This window comes from Capsicum annuum, unplaced genomic scaffold (assembly GCF_002878395.1).
Source record: "Capsicum annuum cultivar UCD-10X-F1 unplaced genomic scaffold, UCD10Xv1.1 ctg2682, whole genome shotgun sequence".
Taxonomy (NCBI): Eukaryota; Viridiplantae; Streptophyta; class Magnoliopsida; order Solanales; family Solanaceae; genus Capsicum; species Capsicum annuum.
This window is the reverse complement of record NW_025833140.1, coordinates 1-16,382: the sequence shown is the minus strand read 5'-3', so window position 1 is coordinate 16,382 and position 16,382 is coordinate 1. Positions and strand designations below refer to the sequence as shown.

At 37.5% G+C, this 16,382-nt stretch overlaps 1 protein-coding gene across 2 annotated transcripts; it reads right to left on the bottom strand.

Moving 5' to 3' along the window:
• Positions 1–506: 506 nt before the first annotated feature.
• Positions 507–16,210, bottom strand: LOC124890902 (serine/threonine-protein kinase EDR1-like; the record flags this gene model as incomplete). Of its 2 annotated transcripts, XM_047402756.1 has the most annotated exon segments (14): positions 507–1,099; positions 1,186–1,297; positions 1,402–1,578; positions 1,676–1,725; positions 1,901–1,969; positions 2,095–2,193; positions 2,271–2,349; positions 2,766–2,866; positions 2,952–3,020; positions 8,578–8,618; positions 9,988–10,203; positions 10,341–11,014; positions 15,220–15,323; positions 15,770–16,210. In XM_047402756.1, coding segments are annotated over 13 exon segments (2,229 nt in total), but the record flags the coding sequence as incomplete, so codon positions are not given.
• Positions 16,211–16,382: the final 172 nt, after the last annotated feature.

Sequence of the window (16,382 nt, the reverse complement as noted above, 5' to 3'; positions counted from 1 at the left end):
TGTCGTCAATAAATAGTTCACTCCCATATGTAAGGGCATTCTGCATTCCAAGCAATACAACAACAATATTACACTTTCTTTTTACCAAAGTCCACTTAACGTTCCTTTGTTTTACTTAGTCATTCACAGACATTACCGGAGTTGTAGCTGTGGTTCAGGGAAACACTAGCAAAAGATCGAAACGCATGAATTTACATTCATTCTGCTTTACTGCTTTATTCTAGTGCTATTTCTTTCCTTTTAGTAACGAAACCACTAGTAGACGGATCTAAACAAGACTTAAATTAGGACGCGTGCTCTGAGCATCATATACTATAACATTTTGAGTGCAAACAAATACAATGACCTCATATACTATACCATTTTTAGTGTAAACAAATACAAGTGACATCTCGCATTCTTTTAACTCCTTGATTTGCCGCAGCTAGTTGTCATTTTGGTCACAAATGTAATAGAAGATAAGCTTATGTACAAAAGCATTTAAACAAAGAAATCAAGCCAAAACAGAGCAGTTCACCCGCGCAAAAGTAGTAGGTGAATTTAATTAACCTTTTTTACAATGAGTTAATCCACGGGACATAAACTCCTTATTCAGGTTGGTGGTACTTCTACGCCTAGAAAATAAGTTTAGCACTGTACTCATTGTGCAGGTATTACTGTACACAAAATTGTCGTCACTATATAAGCACGACACAGAGAATAAAGATGGTAATGTAGCAAATTTTCCTCATTTCCATTTATTCTTCTGTTGGTACAACCTGCAGAGACCGACTGTTTACAATTGCTTCCTTCGACGACCTTCACAGAATTGAGACTTTTCCTCTGTTGCTCCTTTGTGGAACTCATTACAAATCTCAATGGTAGTGCATTCATCAGCCTAAAAACTAACTAAAACTAAAAGGGATTTTTTTTTTCTTTTTCCTTTTACATAATTGAAGACTTGATACAACGATCACTATGAACTAATTTTCAACTACTGCACTTCCCGCAGCCATTACCTTGGAGATATCTGCTTGTTTCTGATTTGGTTGCGTTGAGTCCCCACTTCGAATGAACCAACAGCTTCCAATCCAGGGTTTTCTAGTGTGCTTCTTTGCATCTACAAGACTTTGCAATCAATTCTCAGTTGCTCTGGCTCTTTGAGCCCAGCAACAAGCTTCTGTTATTATTACAACAATGCCTAACCTGTCAACCTTTATGCTGATCTGTACAAGTTTCAAATCCCTTGACATTAAGATGCTGAAGACGCTTAAGACGACTTATAATCTGCCCAAAAGAGGGGCGCACTTGGGGATTTCTGCAGAGAAGGACATTAGTCATTTAAATGAAGACTCTTCTGGACATGAACACACTTGAAATTCATTTGCACATGAAATTATATCAAGTTCAAAAGATACATACTGATTCCAACATTCACTTATAATCTCTGCAATTATGGGATCAACACTTGCAGGAATATCAAGGCGTCTACCCTGAAAACCAACGGCTCCAACAACTTGCATTGAGTTCATCCCTGTCCATGGCACTTTGAGAGTAGCTAACTCCCAGAGTATTACACCAAAACTGAACACATCAGATCTGCAAACCAGACAAACCAAACACATTCATGAACATACAAAACTAATAACCATAAAAAAGTTCGCTAACGAAGGATATTAATAAAGAATAAACTCACTTTTCATTGGATGGTTCATTCCGTAAAACTTCTGGTGCCATCCATTCAGCCTGCAATTAATGGAATACTATTAGCAAATTTGAAGGTTTCAGATCTTATCTCTTCTCAACCTCTCTAGACCACAATCTTTGTTAGTTCTTGTTTTTGTTCTCAAAGGGTAGAGAACAGTAGGAAAGAAGCCTGGACAGATGGCATAAACTTTCATAAAAGTGAACATGCAATCACCGTTCCGGCAGTTGACTTTGAAGAGAGAAATGTGTGGTGCTTCATGCGGGACATCCCAAAATCACAAACCTTCAAACATGGAGGAAGCATGGATTATTGGGGGATAAACAAAAGCTTACTTCTTACAAATTTTATAGGCTACTATTACAAGATTCAAGTCAGACACACTATTACAAGATTCAAGTAAGACGCACCTTAACAACCCAATTTTTATCAACCAGAAGATTTGGAGTCTTCAAATCTCGATGCACAATGAGAGGGTTGCTTGTGTGCAAGTAATTCATTCCTTTGGCCTACAAGAAGTTGAGACATTAGAAAACAGGAAACTAGATCTGACAACAAACCAAGGTGTTCCGCCTCCAATAAATACCACATCAAGTGCCATCCGCAAACGCTTTTTCTCCTCAATTTGGATACTTGGACGATGCAGTAGCTTATATAAACTTCCCCTGCACCAAAACTATGGCTATCAGATATGCTTCAGAAGAGAAACAAATTGACATATTACTCAACACAAATGTGATACTATCAAGTATCTCAGCATCAATGGCAATAGATCTAGGAGGTATTTTTTTGAGAAAGAAAGATCTAGGAGGTATCAGATGAGATAAGAGTTTCCCGAACATTTTAAACTGTGTAATCATTTGCTAAGCGAAGAAATAAACAAGAGCATCATTTCACAAACACATTACAAAGATTTGAGAGAACACAAAGGCAAAAGGTACAAGCCACTACCAAACCGGCAACAATGTCCATAATTTTGAAAAATATTATGAGCCAAGAAACTAAGACTAAATATTTAAGATATGGGAAAACACTAATTGCAGTATGTCAGTAGATGTGCAAGTAGCAAAGAGTTCTCAACCTGGGCAGGTACTCAGTCAGTATAGAGAGATTTGGGGGACGAGTTACAGCTCCCATGAAGAGAACAACATTAGGATGTCTCAGCCGCAACATAATTTCAATCTGCAAAATGAAATTCACAGCGTGTTAGAATTTCAGGAGAACTCATAGTACAGGGACATCATATCATTGCCTAGTTACAACTTACTTCACATTTAAACTGTGCTAGGGCATCACTTGTTATATCCTGATTCATGAATTTCTTCACTGCAACTTCCTGCAACATTAAATTTACAGATAAAAGGTGTTAGATAATTATACAATCACTACTGTAAACAATACAGACCACTCTCATGCTATCGGCACAGAGATGCGGGATGCTAGTCAATTTCTTTCAGAAATTTTATCGGTACAAAGTATCGGACGGACAGTGAGTGACCAGTGCATGCCAACTTTCTAGAACTCTAGCAAGTAACCAGAACAAAGATTTGACGTGATACCAAAGAACACAAACACTAGGAAAAAAAAATCTCAGAAAGGGCTAAAAATAAAAATATAGAAAGAGTACCCAAAGTTATCTATATTTCTCTCGGCATAAAAATCTCAGATAGGGCTAAAAGAATGCTAAAAAGCACAAAACCTAAAACAGATGTACTAACATGACCAAAGCATATTCCTAACTAATTGGATAACTTATATAGTTCTTTTTTCCATTGTGCCTTGAGTTTTGGTAAGTTTGCACGGATTCCAAAGAAATTATAGGTCTTTTAGATAACTTCTTTCCACATGATTTCAGTTAACACATTCACTCACCATGGTATTAGTATTACATTTATGAGCCGGTGCATCCGGATGTTGACGCGGGACATGACCAAACTATATCATGCAAACTTTTATTTTATCTTCAACATGTGCTATGCACCTTTTGGCGAATGTTGAATATACATGTGCTATGCACCTTTTGGCGAATGTTGTATATTTTAATCTTGTATGAGCATACACATCTCCATAACACTCATCTTACAGATGTGTTGGAATTTAAAGGCGCAACATTCATTCCCGTATATATTGTTGGCCTCATAACTGTTGTATAGAACTTATCTTTCATTTTGGTAGGCATGCTTCCATCACATAACACCCTGGTAGCAAATTTGCATTTAAACCATCCGATTTGATTCTGTTTAACATCATCATCTACCATTCCATTCTCCTGGAATGAACCAAGATATCTGCATTGTTTGCTTTAGACACAACAATTCCATCTAATCTCACCTTAACTTCTCTTTTCTTATACCGACTAAATTTGTGGTGCATATATTCGCTCTTACTTCTATTTATCCTACACAACAGAATACATTGGGATGTGCTCCTAAGCATGACCAAGTAGAATGAAATGAATGGTAAGGATATATATAACTGACCCCAATTAGCTTGGATTAGAAGAAAAGTTGTATTGGGCAAGTTCCTGATTAGATAAGACAATCTACCTCTAAATACTATGCCATTGATTAGGGAAAATCTAATTTCTTTGAAGAGTGAAAACCAAGATCTTGTCACTAATTTAGTACAAAATCTGAATATCAAGCTATGACCCATGCAACCATATATATCTAGTAAAGAAATGACTTCTCCAAGAGTTGAGGTGACGTAGAGGTGGATTGTGTTTTAGTAACATAAAATTGAATCCAGATGAATTGCTTCTAGCTTCATCGACTTAAATGACCCACAAGCCAATGTTCTTACAAAATTCCTCGAATTCAATACATTTGCAACATGTTTTGAGCCTATGAAAAAAATGCTTCAAGGAGACTGTTAAGATTAGCACACAATTCATAATTTCATATTGATTTGATTAATTTACATAGATTAGGTTATTTGATTGTTATAACTATGCCCAGCCAGGTTATTTGATTGTTATAACTATGCCCAGCCTTTTCCCAAAATTTGTAGTTCATTAATTCCGCTTTATTCTACACTGTCTCTCTGATTATTCACAACAACAACATACCCAGTATATTCCCACCAAGTGGGGTCTGGAGAGGGTAAGTGTACGCAGTCCATACCATTACCTCAAATGTGAGATAGAGATAGAGAGGTTGTTCCCAATAGATCTAGACAAGGAATAGTAAAAGAACAAGATACAATAGAAATTAACATATCCAACAATACCATAAACAAGATACACTAAGTAATACAATAAAAAATATAAAATCCTAAACTCATACTAACCTTCTACCCTAATCAGCCTCCTCCACAACTTCCTATCCAAGGCCATGTCCTTGGTAAACTGGAGCTGCTCCATGTCATGTCTAATCACCTCCCTCCAATATTTCTTCGGTCTACCTCTAAGTCACTTGAAACCATCCCTAATCAACCTCTCACACCTCCGTACTATGGCATCCGTGCTCCTCCTCATCACATGACCAACCCATCTCAACCTCGCTTCCATCATCTTGGCTTCGACCAAAGCCACTCCCACCTTATCTCGAATAGCCTCATTTCTAATCCTATCTTTCCTAGTACACCCATACATCCACCGAAGCATTCTCATCTCCTCCACTTTCATCTTCAACACTCCACCCCATACAACAAAGCCGGACTAACCACCACTCTGTAGAGCTTGCCTTTAAGTTTAGGAGGTACCTTTGTGCCACACAAGATTCCAGAGGCGAGCCTCCATTTCATCCACCCTACCCCAATTCGATGAGTGATATCTTCATCAATCTCTCTATTCTCCTGAATCATAGACCCCAGATAATTGAACTATCTCTTACTGATAAAATGAGTATCAAACTTAACCACCACATCGGACTCATGAGACACCTCACTGAACTTACACTCCAAATATTTCGTCTTAGACCTACTCAACCTAAATCCTCTAGACTCGAGAGTTTGCCTCCAAACCTCCAATTTAGCATTAACTCCACCTACGTGTCTCATCAATCAAGATTACATCATCCGCAAAAAGCAAACAACAAGGCACTTTCCATCTAATGAATTTAGTTTGAGGGCATAGCCTATTTGATTTGATTAAGTCTAATTTTGGGGGACTTAGCAAAACGAACTGAAAAACCAAGAGAATGGGATTTTTCAAAAATATACCTCCATGTCTCTTCCTTGCCATGGTTTCTAAACATAGTGTTTCATATGTTAATACCATTTAAGGTTCTAGACCACTTTACAATCTCTTCAATTTTAAAGAGAATCTAAATAGCTCATACAATTAACAGTGAATTAGAGTGCATGGTTTGCGATTCTAAGATAAATGGAGAATGAAAGAAAATGGTTAAAACATTAAGCTAGGGGTAGATTGCTTCGGTAAAGAGAGACCATCACTATTACACGTACAAATATTTCTCACTATGTGAGCATATATGTGTGTTGTATATACATTCTTACCAGAAAAGGAAGTGTATAGGCAGAATACATCGACAACCCCTTAAACATGCCAATAAATTTCATTTGAACACTCGAACTACGGCCTATTCTGGTTGAGCACCTGAACACATATTAAAGTGTTCCAATTAGACACTTTCACCTCATATTTTAGAAAATCTTATGCGCGTGTTCTGAAGCACCCATTACATAGAAAAGTTAACTAGTTGTATCTCACCTCCTTTGATTATTTGCATTAGCCTCAATAGGCCAGAAAACCTCATGCATGTTCCAACTACGGTTAATGTGTATAATTAAAGGATGCGACATATTTTATGTGGTTAACTTATCTACGTAATGAGAGCTTGAGAACATGAACAAAAGTTCTTCCAAAATTTGAGGGCATGTGCAGGTGCAAATATGACCATGCCATAGTTTGAATGTCTAAATGAAATTTACTTGCAAGTTCAAATTAGGAGCAAAATGCTCAATTAGAATCTGGCTGATTATTGGTCAGAACATGGCTGGAACTTCACTTTTAGACACAATATAAATGATTGGGAGTTTGATAGTGTCTTCTCTAATGCTTCAGCTACATAGCCAAAGCCTAGTTCTGTCAAAAGCTGACACTTTACTATGGAATGGAGATGCAAAGGGGAAATTCAAGGTTAGACGTTGTTATCAAATCATAAGGAATTCATCTGACAGCTTTCCCAATTGTCCTTGGAGAGTCATCTGAAGAAATAAGGCACCTTTGAAGGTCAATTGTTTTTTTGTGGCTGGTGATGCATGAAGCATGTTTAACTCAGGATATTCTTCAGAAAAGAAAAACTACAATCTGCAGCAGATGTACATTGTGTGAGAAGGGGAGAGTGTCAATAATCTCTTCTTACATTGTCCCTACACCTCACAAATTTGGCATTTTCTACTATCTATTGTGGGGGGTTCAGTTGGGTGATGCCTGAGGCGACAGTCGAGCTACTGCAATGCTGGAACATGAAAGGACCGGAAAAGGCAAACTAAGAATATGGAACTCAATGCCTGCTGCCATCTGTGGTGTATTTGGAAGGAAAGAAATCCGAGAATTTTTCAAAGCAAAAAGGAATCTGTAATTAGTTTAGAGCACAGAAGAATTTCTCTTCTGTTTATTGGGTGCAACATGACAATAGCTAATGATACAGAAGCCATGGTTGACTTTTGGAGTTCATTTCACATCTTGTAATGAGACTTGCGTCTGCAAATACTTGCCAGAAGTTTGCTGCTTCTAATACAATACCCTTTACCAATCAAGAGAAAAAAATCTGGCTGAACCAATTTTAGATTTTGTGAGGTGCTTTAGACAGGAGACAAGTAGGAAAGAGGAAGTCGTAATGAAGTTCATGGGTGTGCGTTCAGTTGCAACTATAGTGACTATGGGAAGAAAGGAATTCGTGAAGGAAATGTCAGCTTATCTATTAGGCTACATACATAGATCTAAGAGGAAAATCTTGTCTATACTATGCATACTATTATTTAAAATAGTTGCTTTTAGTCTACTTGAAGTCCACTGGCTTCTAAATTACCTTAATCATCATCTTGCATTCCAAACATATTACTAGGAAAACAGATGCTCCCTCCGTTCCAATTTATGTGACAGGATTCCCTTATTAATCCATTCTAAGAAGAAAAGCAAATTTCTATATTTGGAAGCAATTCAACTTTAAACATCTCATTTTACTGATAATGGGAAGCTAGCTCTTCCTTGCTCCTTCAAGCAGAAAGCAACTATTATCCGGAATTCATTTATAGCCACATAAATGTTAGGGCATGTGTAAACCACAAATTTCAAAAGTCATATAGCTAGTTATGGTATGTGCAAAACCACAAGTTCAAGTCTTCTTTACTTTCAAACTTCAGGCCGCGTCAAACTACATCACATAAATTGGAATTGAGGGAGAAATGTATATGTACCAATGCCGCTAAAAGTAGAGTAGAGTGGAAACTCTTCCTATCCTTCCACTTAGAATCATGAGAACCACATATGATTCAATGATGTCTTGATTTTTGCCTATTTTCTTCTTGTCAATTTCCTCTGCAAATGACATTTTCCGAAACAACTTTGATAAAAGGTGTAAGGTGACTAAATATTTGGTCACGCCATTTAATACACAGTGCACACATGTGACATGCCTCTAATGATAAGAGAGTGTGCATGCATCAAGTAGTGTTAATAGCTCCTACTATTTCCAAATTCATGGAAAGGATTGGCACATATAAGAATTTCATAATACTTTCCTATTTGAAAGAGTCCTGCAGAAAATTAGAAAACCGATCCATGAAAAAGGCAAATCCATTTTGCTTTCTCCAGAATATGGAACACAGAAAATTGGGGACTTCTCAAACTCTAGAGCTAATGTGCTATGGTTCTTATTCCTACTCACGGTAGAGAAATAGAAATTCAAATCAGAAATAAGACTTACTGTGCCATTCCATTCTGCACGGTATACCTCGCCATATGACCCTGCAAAGTCACATCAGTGTTATTATGTTGAACATCTAATCTTAATGATTGCCTTCTTTTTTACATTCACTTAAGCAAGAAAGATATAACTAATTTAAATGTTAAACTGTATTCATAAGGAACAAAATAATCTGCTTCCTAAAAGTAAGTAAAAAGTAGGAAGGGAATGGGGAAATGAGTAGCAAAGCGGTAAAAGTCTCCACTCAAGCAATACTACTGGAGGCACTCACACAAAATTTTGCCCCTGTGAATTAATGAAGTCTTGTGGTAGTTAAATGGAAGTGGCCAGTGAAGACAATGTATACTGCTTCCAGAATTGGAGTATTTATTATATTTTTAAGAAAAGCAGAACTATGATAAATTTTGGTAATATGATATTGAAAGGCATTGATATTTTCTCATAAGATGATCATATTTTAATAAAGCTAGTAACAGGGAGGTACCACAAAGCACATGAAAGGATACTACATTTTCAACAAAATAGCATTCAGCTTTCTATGACAATCAGTTCCTTACACAAAATATATGACAATTCTGTTTCCGTAAAACAGACAAAATCCGGACAACTGAATTGGGGATGGCAAGAGTACTGTATTTTCATGTGATGAAAGGTAATGCATTCAGGTCTTTCCAATTAGATGAAGGAGCTCCAACTTTCGAATAGCTGGCACTAAATGAGGGCACATCCATAAAATAAAGGGTGATATTATCTGCCAACTCACCTTTACCCAATGTACAAGCTACAATTTGCAAATGATTAATAGCAATTAAACAAACAAAAAGGACCTAGTTTTGACAAGGAAAGAAACTAACAAATTCATCTGAAAACTTATAAGTTAGACCTTATTATTCACATGAATTCACACATAACTTATTAACAGGAATATTCACAAAACTAAGACAATGTGAAATGAATAAACCTGAAAACACAAAAACTAGGAAAAAGAAAATGATTTGACATTTTGTTTTTGCTTATGACCAAGTTTAATAACATAAGAAGTGGCCTTTTTACAGAGAATAAAAGTATGACTGCTCTATATGACTGAGCACACATTTATATGTACACATCTTTATTTTTATTGAACTCAATTTAGAATAATACTGTACCTGACATCATTAGGTAACTGCATATGAACTGTGAACTACATAGTTTACGAATAACATACTGAACTTTCAGTCTAGCTCTGCTATTTTTCTTCTATCATTTAACAAGAAGATAGCAAAACATGTAGCCATATGTTTACAACAGAAAAGAAAAAAGTGAAAGCTTAAATCTGACTTTAGATAAAGCCGCACTAACTTTTCTCCAAGGTTGCATCACCCATCCATGTCCAATCACAGAAGATGAAATTAAAGCACTGAGTCTTACCAATACCAATACGTTCAAAAACATGGAGATTTTCCCACGGAATTTCCCACTCTCCCACTCCACGTAGCATCGGGTCAAGCTGTTCTTTCTGCACCGCATAAGACTTGGACTGCATGCAAGTAACCATTTCCCTTGCTTTTGTAGTTGATTCTTTATCTTTGAAAGTACAATTGTTATCTGAAATATTTCCAAACTTCTCCCTATAGAATTTATCACCTTCATCAAGTAAAACAACTTTCAGACTGCTCTTTTAAAAGATTTAGGAAAATGAATAAATTAGAAACCCACAAATGCTCCATGACCTGTTTGGATTGTGTCATTCATTCTACATCTAACATGTGCAAAATTCTCACCTGAAGTATCATTTAGTGTATGGTCTCCCGGTGCAGCAACAGTATACTGTTCGCTTTTATAGGAGATACTGTAAGGAAACTGCATCCTGGTGAAGGCTACAAGAGACTGCATGTTATTTTCTGAACTTTGTCTAGTATCAACAATCCTTTCCTCTGATAATTGATTTTTTCCAGCAACAACTCCTAAAACCAGATCTGGTTGCAAATACATTTGACTCTGCGAGAAAACACCTTGAAGTTTAACTTCTGAGTTTTCTGCAAGACCGTTCACATTCTCGCAAGCTTCTCTAGCCTGAGTTATTTGTGCAATGGATGCATTATCATGGGAAACTGCTGAAGCATCACATAATCTAGGCGACAATGGAAGGAGATTTCCAGAGTCATGCTCAATCTGGGTGCTTACAGTTCTAACTCCACAATCCCCCTTTGCTTCATTGCGGTAGAAAGCTGGTTCTGTGCTTGAAATCAATGTATTGGCAGCTCCATGAGTAGTAGTAACTGAACCTGATTCTGTTCCAGTTTGTGTGTCTAATACAGGAAATGAAATGATAGTGCCACCAGAAGGAAGTGGTGTTACACTGTGCACATCTACTGCATAACTTTGTAATTGAGCACTCGGTGCCTCAGTAGGAATCAGCGCACCTGGTGCTCCCATTAAATCAATAATATATTCACTGCACATTAAAACAATAATCAATCAGGTCACCACTGGAAAATTTCCTAAATTTTCACGATTGTAATTCTACAGAGTAGAAGGTTAAAGAACTAAAATGGAAGATAAAGGAAAAAGAACTGATAAACAGCTAGTATCCTACATGAAACAGCGATTTAGACGAAAAACTTTTGACTAAACTTGGCAAGAGCAAAAAGAGAGCACAGAGGAAATTAACAGTACTCGTTTTTTTAGTAAGTATAAACAATACAACAAAGGGCCATCATTAAAGCAGGGTTTATGGAATGGGGAGCGGATGTGATATGTATTCAAGAAACAATAATCGAGATTTTGACAGATAATACAATTAAAAGTGTGTGTGGGGTAGGTGGGTGAAGTATGACTACATCCCGGCCCAAGGAAGTGTGGGAGGAATTCTCATTCTTTGGGATAAAGAAAAGGTTGAGTGTGTGGAGGTTTATAAGGAAGATTTCATGTTAGGAATGTGGTTCAAGGCATGGAAAAAAGAATGGAATGGGGTTTTGAGGGTGTGTATTGACTGGTGGGGAAGAGCTCAAAGGAGACTTTCTGGGAGGAATTGGGTGTTGGTATGGGGAGATGGGATATTTCTTGGGTGTTAAGAGGGATTTTAACCATTAGATTCTGAAAGGCGAGGATAGGGTGGTGTCTAGGGCCATGGAGGAGTTTAGAGTTTATATATGGCTTTCTTCTTATTGATTTGCTTTTGACAGGTGCCTCTTTCACTTGATCGAGGTCGGAAGACTCTTTTTCTAGATCGAGATCAGACAGATTTCTTGTGTCTACCACTTGGGAGGAGATGGCATCCAATGCGATCCAGGTTCCTCTTCCACAGCTGTTGTCAGACCATTCACCTATATTGTTGGATGGTCGTAGAGGAAGGCGGATGAGATCTCCTTTTAGATTGAGAATATGTGGCTAAATGTGGCTGATTTTCAGGAGAAAGTAGCTACATGGTGGAGTAGTTATGTAGTGGAGGGGAGGCTTCTTATAGGCTAGTCAAGAAGTTGAAATTATTTATAGTAGACATGGGGGTGGAATAAAGAGGCGTTTGGGAGGGTAGACATGAAGATGAGAGACATTATGAATGAAGTAGGGGAGTTGGAGAGGGGGTTAGATACGAGGGAGAAAGAGAGGAAAGAATTGTTGAAAACCGAGTTAGCTATATTGGCTTTGACTCAAGAGGTTAGTTGGAAGCAAAAATCGAGAGCATTATGGTTGAAGGAGGGGGACTCTAATACAAAATTCTTTCCCAGGGTGGCAATAGCTAATAGAAGGAGGAACCCTATAGAATCAGTGGAGACTAATGGGGTGAGCCTTGCAGGGAAAGAGGAAGTAGAGTGGGCAGTTGTAGATTATTATGAAAAATTGTTTAAAGAGAAAGCAAAGTGGAAGCCTACCTTGAGGGGGAGAGGGGGGGAGGGGTGTTAGAGTTCAGTCAAATTGGAGAGGGCGTTCAAGGAAGAGGAAGTGAAAAGAGCAGTGAAGTGCTGTGCGGGTGACAAAGCTCCAGGCCAGATGGTTTCACTTTGGATTTTTTTCACCATTGCTGGAATACAGTCAAAACCTATTTGATGGATTCTATTGCTAAGTTCAAAAATAGTGGTGAATTCGATTCTATTGCTAAGTTCCAAAATAGTGGTGAATTCAAAAGAAGTTCGAATGCCTCGTTCGTTGTCATTATCCCTAAACGAGAGGGTGGTACAAGCGTGAAAGACTATAGACCTATTAGCTTAGCGGGAAGCATTTACAAGATTCTTTCTAAGGTGTTTTCTATTAGACTCAAGAAGAAGTTGTTGGATGAGACAGTTTCTACTTCACATAATGTATTTGTGGAGGTCAGAAAAATTTTGGATACAAAATTGGTGGCTATTGAAGTGGTGGATTCTAGGAGAAAGCAATTACCAGGTGTTTTGTGCAAACTTGACCTTGTAAAGGCATACGATCATGTAAATCGGAAATTCTTAGATTCCATTATGCTTCAAATAGGTTTTGGGGAGAAGTGGAGGAAATGGATCTATTTTTACATTTCTTCAGTGAGATTTTCTGTGTTGGTAAATAGTAACCCGTTAGAATTCTTTGGGAGCTCGAGGGGTTTGACACAAGGGGAGCTTCTATCGCCGAAGTTGTTTATTTTAGTTATGGAATCCCTGAGCAAGATGATGGATAAAATTGTTTCGGGAGGCTACTTGAAGGGTTTTGATGCGGTGGTTGGGGGAGAAGGGACAATATCAATGTCTCATTTGTTGTTCGTGATGATACCTTGGTGTTTTGTGATGCAATTGTGACCCAATTAGATTATTTAGGCCAAACTCTCACTTGGTTTCAGGTAGTGTCAAGACTTAAAATCAATTTGAGGAAATGTGTGATATTTTCGACTGGGGAGGTGAATGATATTGCATCACTTGCTCGAGTTTTGAATTGTAAGGTTGGGGCTCTTCCGACCACATATCTTGGAATACCTTTAGGTGCTTTGCACATGGATCACACTGTGTGGAGTCCGATATTCAGAGAGTCGAGAAAAGACTAGCAGGGTGACAAAGAAAATATTTATACAAGGGTGGGAAGGAAGTGCTTATTAAGAGCACACTTTCTAGCATCCCCACTTACTACTTGTCTTTGTTTTTTGCTCCAACTCCGGTTATTGAAAAGTAGGAAAAGATTCAGATAAATTTCCTTTTGGGATGCGGCAAACGGGGCAAATAAGTTTCATTTGATGCGGGGAGGGGGGATTGTCACAACTCCTAAAATAAATGGGGAGGTTTGGGAGTTACAGAATTAAAAAATTTTAATAAAGCTTTATAGGCAAGTGGATGTGGAGGTTCGAGATGGAGGTACAAGCTTTATGCAGGGGTGATGGGTGATAAATATGGGAATAAGGATGGGGGTTGGAAAATTAGAGATATTATTTAGCCTTTAGGGTATGATTTTTGGAGAAATATTATAAAGGGATGGGATTATTTAGTGGAAAATATCTCACTCAAGGTCGGAAATGGGAGGAAAGTAAATTTTTGGGGGCATAAATGGTGTGGGAATATAATTTTGAAAGACGAATTTCAGAGTTTGTATTTAATATCTTGCTAACAAGACTTGACAATTCAACAAATTAGGAGGTCACGAGGTGGAGAGGCTTTTTGGGATTTGAGATTTAGAAGAGAATTTCAAGATTGGGAAGTGAGTGAGTTCCAAAGATTGATAGACTTCATAGACAAATCAATTAGGTGGATAATCCTGATGTGTGGTGGTGGCACCTTGGAAGTCATCGAGTGTTCTCTGTGAAGTTCTTTCTCCGAAAATTTTGGTTAGAGAAGAGGTTGAGTTTCTATGTAATGCCATATGGCTCAGGTGTTCCGAGGAAGGTATGCTTTTTTACTTGGCTAGCCATTAGAGGGGTGATCTTGACAGCGGAAAATCTTAGAAAGCGGAAGGTTGTTTGTGTGTTGAGTAGTAGTCTCCGCTCCCTTACTTCCTTTTGGTGTAAACAAAAAGTTTCTTGTTGTTTAGAGGATTGGATGGAGTTCGTAGAGAATCATATTTTGTAGAGTGTTGATTCTTTGGTATAACCTCTGTATACAACCGTTTTGGTCATGTTTACGAATGAAAATACTTTTAACTTGATCAAAAAGTAAAAACAATACTATATCTTACAAAGACGAATGTAAGTATGCCTCAACTTCATTTACTTGATAACCGGAAACTTCATTTAATTGACAACCAAAGCATGAAGAACAAGAAAAATACATAACAGTTATTCACGCAAAATAATAAAAATCTGTCAAGCAGTAAATAGCAGCATTCTCTGTGCAGAAAACTCGACAAATTCGTATTAAAATCAAAAGCATATCTGCTCAAGCAGTTCTACATGTAAAATGAGAACGGATTAAAAGGGTAGCATTTACCCATCCAAAACCCTCAAACCTCACCCCTGCTCTACATGATTTTCTACAACTGGAAAAATAGGGTGGAAAGATCTAAGAAAGAGAGAGGAGGGAGAGGGGGGGAACACCATCAGAAACTCGACAACCACTATGAATGATATTATTAGAAATACTAATTTTGAGAAAGCAGAACAAATTCACCTCTTTTTTTCACAAATCAAATCCACCTCTTACAAAGATCTAAAACACAGAGACATTTTCAGTAAACACTTCAAACATCCAGGAAATGTGCCACCAGAAGACTCTTTACCTTCCATTGTCAAATTTGATCAAATTAACTGCTCCATCATCAGTGCCAGTGTAGTAACTTCCCTTAACTAGTTTGCATGGTAGGTTGATTCTATCAGCAAGTACCTATCAGAAGAGGAAATGGTTCATATATGGTTAAAAGCATGAGTCAATATAAACTAGTGCAGAAGAGAAAGTCAATCATCCACTCTTGGAAGTAAAAGATTTTCTGTATTTTCCATTTGATCAGAAAAGGAGTAATATATTTAAAAATGACAGAACTAGCACAGATTCTTAATTTGGATAAGATGCCAGATGCCCTTATACTAAAGAGTGAATTTCACTGCTGAATCTAAAAAGACAGGCAAAGATCTATCTGAAATAAATAGTGGGTGTTACTAGTTAGTTAAACCGAACTTACTTCATCACTGAATACTTCAAAGATAATGAGTACCAATCATTTGATACTAAAGCAAGCTAACTCTTTTTTTTTAATAAGGTATCCTAAAGCAAGCTAATTATCCATATCAATCTAGTTAAGAAATGGAAGGAGAGATTGAAACTCTTGTCACCTTAAAGAGTAAGGCCCTATGTCGTGAATGTCCAATATCAAGACAGCCAAGGGGAAGAATGATAGAGTTTAATGAAACTCTTAGCTGATAACTCCTTGCAGTCCACTTCTTTGACATTTCTTCTGCATCATTAACAGGACCTCCCATCCTATTAACAACAAGGTCAGCGATTTTCTCAACTAAAAAACTTGTAACTGGGACCTTCTTTAAAGCTCGGCATTCCCGGGACATGAAGTACACTCTATCCTCAAGCTGCCGCAGTTCCATATCAGCTGCACGGTTTACTAAGATAACTTCATAATCAACATTATCCAAAACCGAAACTGCTTTTAGATCCACTAACAATGGCATTTTCCCCTGAATCGTTGCATTGGAATTAATTCCATAAACATCATAGAATCCATCCATCACTCTCTCATCATAATTTACGACATTATAGTTCTGCAATAACACCAGGTAGAAGGTTTAGAACCAATTCAAACTACAGATGCAAAACTTAACCAAAGAATACAGGAAACAAAGCACTAAATAGAGACACCCCGAAGTCTGCAGTCTGCTAAAAGATAACGTGCATGAACTGTGTGGTATCTTGACATTGTTTTCGGCAAAGAAC